The sequence below is a fragment of the Myotis lucifugus genome, unplaced genomic scaffold, assembly GCF_000147115.1.
Source record: "Myotis lucifugus unplaced genomic scaffold, Myoluc2.0 scaffold_553, whole genome shotgun sequence".
Classification (NCBI taxonomy): Eukaryota; Metazoa; Chordata; class Mammalia; order Chiroptera; family Vespertilionidae; genus Myotis; species Myotis lucifugus.
In genome coordinates this window covers 210,057-217,744 of record NW_005871601.1, presented here as the reverse complement: position 1 = coordinate 217,744, position 7,688 = coordinate 210,057, and the positions used below count along the sequence as shown (strand labels likewise).

The window sequence follows — 7,688 nt, the reverse complement described above, 5'->3', positions numbered from 1 at the left end:
GGGAGATTTCCACCTGACGGGGAGAGGGCAGACGCGATGCCCGGGAGGGAAGACTGGCTTTAGTCCCGACCCGGGATCCACTGGCCCGGTGAACTTGAACTGTCTTTTAACCTCTCTGAGAGATAAAAACGGTGTCTTAAGAGGACAGGAATAGAGATGTTTTGTAAAGCAAAAGAAAGGAATTTACAGCGTAAAGGCTGGAGACCAAAATAGATAATAGGATTCCCTGAACAACCCCAAGAGGGAGAAAGTCTGCTAAAAATAGAAACACTGAAGTACGCAAGGAAGAGGCGCAGAGCCAGCCGGGGCTGGGACTCCGGGTCAGGCCACCCGATTCTCTCCTCTCAGGACCGATTTCCCGTCTGACCTCCCTGCCTTGTGTTTTCCAGAACCATGTGAGGGCCAACCCAGGACGGCGGCGTGGATGAGCGCTCAGAGGATCCGCCTCCTGGTCCTTGCCCCGCTCAGCATGGAACAGAGGAGGCCCTGGCCACGGGCGGAGGTCGACAGCCGGTCTGTGGTCTTGCTCTCCGTGGTCTGGGTGCTGCTGGCCCCCCCGGCAGCTGGCATGCCTCAGTTCAGCACCTTCCACTCTGAGAACCGAGACTGGACCTTCAACCACTTGACTGTCCACCGAGGGACGGGGGCAGTGTACGTCGGGGCCATCAACCGGGTCTACAAGCTGACGGGCAACCTGACCATCCAGGTGGCTCACATGACTGGGCCGCGGGAGGACAACAAGTCTTGTTACCCGCCCCTCACCGTGCAGCCCTGCAGCGAGGCGCTCACCCTCACCAACAACGTCAACAAGCTGCTCATCATTGACTACCCCGAGAACCGCCTGCTGGCCTGTGGGAGCCTCTACCAGGGGGTCTGCAAGCTGCTGCGGCTGGACGACCTCTTTATCCTGGCGGAGCCGTTCCACAAGAAGGAGCACTACCTGTCCAGCGTCAACAAGACGGGGACGATGTACGGGGTGATCGTGCGCTCCGAGGGGCAGGACGGCAAGCTCTTCATCGGCACGGCCGTGGACGGAAAGCAGGATTACTTCCCCACCCTGTCCAGCAGGAAGCTGCCTCGCGACCCCGAGTCCTCCGCCATGCTGGACTACGAGCTGCACAGTGACTTCGTGTCCTCCCTCATCAAGATCCCCTCCGACACCTTGGCCCTGGTCTCCCACTTCGACATCTTCTACATCTACGGCTTCGCCAGCGGGGGCTTCGTCTACTTCCTCACGGTGCAGCCCGAGACCCCCGAGGGGGTGGCCATCAACTCGGCCGGAGACCTGTTCTACACCTCGCGCATCGTGAGGCTCTGCAAGAATGACCCCAAGTTCCACTCCTACGTGTCCCTGCCTTTCGGCTGCACGCGGGCTGGGGTGGAGTACCGCCTCCTGCAGGCGGCTTACCTCGCCAAGCCTGGGGCCTCCCTGGCCCAGGCCTTCAACATCAGCAGCCAGGATGACGTGCTCTTCGCCATCTTCTCCAAAGGGCAGAAGCAGTACCACCACCCGCCCGATGACTCCGCCCTCTGTGCCTTCCCCATCCCTGCCATCAACTTGCAGATCAAGGAGCGCCTGCAGTCCTGCTACCAGGGCGAGGGCCACCTGGAGCTCAACTGGCTGCTGGGGAAGGAAGTCCAGTGCACCAAGGCGGTAAGGAGGCGCGCACCTGCTCTGCCCCTGATGTGGAGCTCCGGCTCCGACTGCCCAGCCTGTGCTCTGTTGCACACCCAGGTTCACGTCATCAGGTGGTGACCAATCGCACCGAGTCTGACCTACACCAGACACACGTTTGTTGATCCACTGAGTCATTCCAAATATGGTTGACCCTTGAGCAGTGGGGTTGGGGCACCGACCCACTGTGCGGACAGAAACCCACTTATAACGTTTGACTCCCCAAAAACGTAATTAATAGCCTAGTGTTGACTGGAAGCCTTGCCCATAACATAAACAGTTGATCAATACTTATATTTTGTATTACTGGATATTGTATTCTTAAAATAAAGTAAGCTAGAGAAAAGAAATACTAAGAAAATATAAGGAAGAGAAAATACATTTATAGTATTTATGATTAAAACACACACATGTTGTTCAAGGGTCAACTAATACATATATATATACATATACATACATATATACACATATATATACATATATACATATATATACATATATATATATATTATATATAGTGTCCCAAAATTCATGCAAGAAGTAATTTTGATAGAAAACACAGGTTTATAATTAAACATTGTAAATTTTTTATTGATTCATAAAGTATACAATATAGGGTTATGTATGGAATAGCACATCGGGTAAATGGCCTCCACGGCTTTGCTGGCACATACGCAAAGCCATGGTCTTCATTGGTCTTCATTGTCCCTGCTCCTGGGCCATAATTGGTACTTGGTAATGCTTATCAAATTGAAGGGATTGAAATCAAAGGGCAACAGATATTAGAATCTGATTCAATAAACCAAGTAAAATTAGGCTTTTATTTTTTGTTGTTGTTGTTGTTAATGCTCACGCAAAATTCAAATCTTGCGTGAATTTTGGGACACCCTATACATATATTAAGAGCCTACACAACACCAGGCACTGCCGGCTTCAGTGGTGACCTGAACAGCAAAGCCCCCTACCCTCATGGAGCTTTCATTAGTGAGGCAAGACAAAATAAACACATAACATATGTAGCCTGTCAAATGGTGATGATGGCTGTAGAGAAAAATAAAGCAGAGAAAGGGAAGAGGCAGGCCCTGAAAGGGTTGATTCATTGAGAAATGGGGCCTTTGAGCAAAGACTGAGGAGGGTAAGGAAGTGAGCCATGTGGGGATCTGGGGAAAACATTCCCGAGAGGGAACGGCAAGGGCAGAGCACGCGGGGCATGCCTGGCGTGTGTGGGGACCGGCAAGGAGGCCACTGCAGCTGCATCAGCGCATGCGGGAGAAGGAGTGGGAGAAGGTGAGGCGGGTGTTCAGAGATAACAGGATCAGATGGTGTCTGTGCAGAGGCTTGTAGGCCACTGGGAAGCCAAGTTGGGGTGTCGGGTAGGCAGGTGGATATGGAAGCCGGAGGAGAGGGAAGGGAATTGAGCTTGACTGGTAGATTGCAAACTGGGAAACATAATCCGGTGAAGGGAAGAGAGGAGGAGAAAGGGAGGCCAGAGGGCGGCAGAGACAAGATAAGCAATTGCGAGCACTATCCTGTCAGAGAGGGTCCCAATAGAATATTCACCAGCTTTTCAGGTGGGTCCTTTCCGGGTCATGGTCTCTACTGATGGGTCAGTGTCAGAGCCGGGGGCCATTGGTCAGTGCAACTGGTCCTGAGGTCAGCCATGACATCGCTTGTCTGATTTTGCTGCTTTTCTGGGCCTGCAGATGAAACACAACTGAGGCCTGGATATATCTGATGCGGGTCAGAGCCTCCTTGTCTTGGGGCTTAATGCTTAAGGGCTATTCTCTGGTCCCCTCCTCCCTTCCCCGCTAAGGGGTCTAACCCAATAGACTAGAAATATGCCAGGGGAGCATCAAAAATGCATGGCCAGCAATATGAATGGTCAGGGGGGCTCTAAACCACACGACCAGGGATATGCTAGGGGACAACGGTTACCCTGGGACAAGGTCTTTGTTTTCCCAGTTTTGCCCTTTGCTAGGCACCTGGGGCTTTTTGTTCCTGGCTGTCATCCTTATTCTACTCATGTCTAACTGCCTACCACAAGTCCAAGTTATTTCTGTCTAGCCACGCTGCTTTAAAGAAAGCCACACTCTAAGATCTCACCATTTGAGCAAAAGTGAAGGCGCATCAGGTGTTTGGGAGGATCTGACAGTTTAGAGGACAGAGAGAGAAATGTCAGTCATTCCCAGGGGCTTAGACTCAGAATAAACCATTTTCCTCATGGTCTGGAGATTCTAGAGTCAGGGGGGATGGTAGAGAAACCCACAATCACCAGCAGACTTTTGCTTCTGTCATCATCTCTCAGAAGCTGGCTTGGACTATGGCTGTGTGCAGACTCTGTAGCTCTATCAGCCCAGGAGACCGTGGGAAATAAACCGAAACCTTGACAGGGACTCGCAGAGTTGAAAGGAAGGTTGATGATTACCTGGTCCACCCCTTTCACTTCACAGATGAGACAACTGAGGCCCAGAGTGGGCATGTGACACATCAAGGTCAAGAGGCTAGTTGGTCTTAGAGACAGGACTACAATCTAGATCTTAGGAGTTTCCCAGGGTCCCTGCTGCCTGCCATGTGGGGATGAGAAGGACAAGTAGAAGATGTAAAAGGTAGTAGCTGCTCCTCTGGCTCCATTCCTAGGCACAAGGTGTGCTGGTAAAGATTAAACAGCTAGCTCTATGCAGGCTGTGGTGGTGGTGGTGGTGGTGGTGGGAGCCTTGCCTAGAAGCATTTGCTAATGTCCATGGTGTGAATGCTCCCACCATAGCCGATTTCACGCCACCAGTGTGATGTCACTGAATGCAGAGATGTGCCGTCAACCCTCAGGGGCTGGCTCCGGCATATCCCTGCTCCATTCCCTCCCTTCCTCAGAAGCTCATCCCTTCTGCTGGGGCGGGGCTTGGGGTGTGGTGGTGGCTCCATCTTACCAGAGTTCAAGGTTGTCTTCACCCTAAAAGTTAGTTCTCTTTCCTAAAGAATACACACACATACACACTCACACACATGCACACACCCTCACATACACACTCACATACTCACACACTCACACACACACACTCACACTCACACACACACACACACACACTCACACACACACACAAGGGCAGCACCACCATTCCTACCAGCAGCAGGAGCACAACTCTCTCCAAAACACAAGTCTCTGTTCCTGTGTTTCTCGGGCGGGAACGGAAGGAAGACCCTGGTTTAGCAAGCACATGTCCTAGCTTATACGCCAGTTATTTTAAGGACAGGAGGCCGCTGACCAGTGAGGCACCAGCCAGCTATTTCCTGGGAAGGGTGAGAGGAGGAGGTTGAAGGGAACAGGTTGCAAGTTTTTCCCTGACGCTTTCTACGCGACAACAGTCATTTCCTTCCTCCTCTGGGATGCCTTTCCAGACCCAGAAGAAACAGCTGTCACGGGACTCCGGGCTCTCAGCTGGTCCAGAGTGGGCAGCCTTTGCCCGCGGGATTCCAGGTGTGCAGTCCACTGAGGTGTTTCGGAGGGCCCGTCACAGCCCAGCCCCAGGATGGGCACTGGGCAGAGACCACAGGCCCTTTGGCAGCCCCTGTCCTCAGGAAGCATAGTCTTTTTATTTACGTAACTGAATGCGATTTTAGAAATAATCATTTTAACACCCCCCTTTAACAGCAACTAAAGAGGATGCTACTGGTCCAAGTTGATACATAGAGGTACTTAGCGGTAGAGCAGAGGCTAGAACTCGGGGCTTCCTACTTTCTGTCCAACTCGTTTTTCATTGGTTTAAGGTGATCTTCTTTCCAAAGTGCCCTAGTCTCTGTCAATAATGAAAATATAAAAATGAATAAAAGTGCCCCTGGTCTCTCCTGAAAGATACACAGAGGCACAACACCACTCCCTTCACCACTGGTGACAGGGCGGCTGTCACCTGGACAGGGCGGAAGGCCTATACTGGACAGTGGAAATCATTACATAACTTCAGACTCTCCTGCTTGCATTGTTTCATTCGCTCTTCAGTCGTTCTCTCAGAAAGGTGGGCAGGTGGTTTGACAAATGAAGAAACTGAGGTTTATACAGACTAAGTGCATCTTTCAAATTAAAATTTTATGTTCGACATTAAAATGACCCTTTCCAATCCATCCCCCGTATAGAAAGTGGTGAATAGTTGGCTTAAAATTCTTTATGCCCAAAGGGAGGCGTGGCATCCCAAACAAACAAGAAATCCTCTCCAGGCTGGTAGAAATCCTGGGGTGTTGCCTCTGGACCGAACCACTGCTGTCTAAATAGATCACCAAAATGGCATGTCCACCGAGACATTAAAATGACCAGAAAGTGAGTTTAAGCCTTCAGCTTTACGAATTACCCTGGATCTCTTGATAGAAAGGGAATGGTGACTGCAGGTGAATGAGGAAGGTGGCTGGTATCACCGGATGCCCCTGTGGGACACATGGGTCAGCTGGTGAGATGTTGTTTGCAGCGAGTGTCAGGGCCCTGCTCCTGTGTCACACCTCGCCGAAGCCTGGTCCTAGGGCTGGGGCTCAGGGGTGGGCTATAGACTGATGGCCGTGACTCTGCTGTTGTTCACCCAATTTCCTCCCCTTCCCTCCAGCCGGTCCCCATCGATGACAACTTCTGTGGATTAGACATCAACCAGCCGCTAGGAGGTTCCACGCCGGTGGAGGGCCTGACCCTGTATACCACCAGCCGGGACCGCATGACGTCAGTGGCCTCATATGTTTACAACGGCTACAGCGTGGTGTTCGTGGGGACTAAGAGCGGCAAGCTGAAGAAGGTAAGAGACTGCGAGCCCGCGGCCCTTCAGCTCCTCAGCTGGGAGCCCCTCCTGGAAGGGAGCTGTTGGTGGAGACTGCACATCAGGCCACTCTGATTTTCTTGGCAGACGGGGTCGGATAGCGGAGTTATTTTTGTGGCTTATCTTCTAGCTGTTTCCCCAGCCATTCGTCAATGGGTGTGTAGGAAATGCAAGCGTGTTTCCCATTGCCCACCCTTCAAGGAATTAGGAAGGTGGGTTTGCCTAAGGGAGAAAAACACTCCGCTCTTTATCTCCAAGTCAAGAAGAACTGATTTGATTATTTGATTCTTGGTATTATAAATCGTCAACATCACGGATTCCTCCCCACGGCCCGGAGAGTTGATTGTACTGGTCAAAAGTCTTTGTTGAGTTCAGAGCATCTGGCTGAAGCAGATGAGGGGTCTCCATTCTAAGGACAGGGCAAATGGTGGGGCTGCCCTCTGAGGGCATATGGTGCCTGGGGAAGACGCCATCCTTCCGTCTCTCCTCTTTGGGAAATTACAGAGTCTTCTCCACTCCTCCATTCCCACCCACCCCCAAGCCCTGAGCTTCCAGGAGGAAGTAGACATCTTAACCCCTGCCTGCCCTGGGCACCTCTGCCAGCGGGAGGGCCAGGGCCGTCTGGGCTAACAGTGTGGGCGGCCTTGTGTGCAGCAAGCTTGTAGCTGCTTGCCTGGTGCTTGGGTGCGGAGACCGAGCACGGTCTGGCTCATTATGTGGGATTACGGCGGCCACATTCTTTCCGGTCCCAGCTAATCCCCGTTCCCTAAACTTACCTTCCTGCCACCTTTCTCCAGCCCTCCCCCCACCCGTGGATCACAGCACAGGCGGGACATCACCACGTCTCACCCTTGATGTTGCCATCACCCCTGTAGCTCTTCCCTCCTAATCCATTGAGAGCCTGGGAGAGATGTTATTTGGGACCGAGGGTGGCAGGGCGGGAGCCTGAGGAAGAATTTCCGTGATCTGCTTGTTCTGATCTGCTGCCAGAGGAGGTGAGAACAACGGGCCTGGGTGTATGTGGAGGTGCTGAACCCTCCAGACCTCTTCTGGTTCTCATGAGACCAACGCCCTTTGGCCCTTTCTCCTTTCCCTGTGCCGTGCCCGCTCCTCTGCGAGGGGCTGTGGATCCTGGCTTGGCTTTTAGACACATGGAAGGGAGGCTGAGTGTGGTCCCTGCTTTCCCAAAACGAGGGAGGAAAGGAACTGCCTTATGAGATTCCATT

At 52.2% G+C, this 7,688-nt stretch overlaps 1 protein-coding gene across 1 annotated transcript in view; it reads left to right on the top strand.

Moving 5' to 3' along the window:
- Positions 1-389: 389 nt before the first annotated feature.
- The window catches only part of LOC102426668 (plexin-A2-like), a 185,383-nt gene continuing 178,084 nt past the window's right edge, over positions 390-7,688 (top strand). The window contains 2 exon segments of the mRNA XM_023745503.1: positions 390-1,654; positions 6,259-6,441. Coding sequence (XP_023601271.1) covers positions 425-1,654; positions 6,259-6,441 — 1,413 coding nt within the window. The 5' untranslated portion in view covers positions 390-424.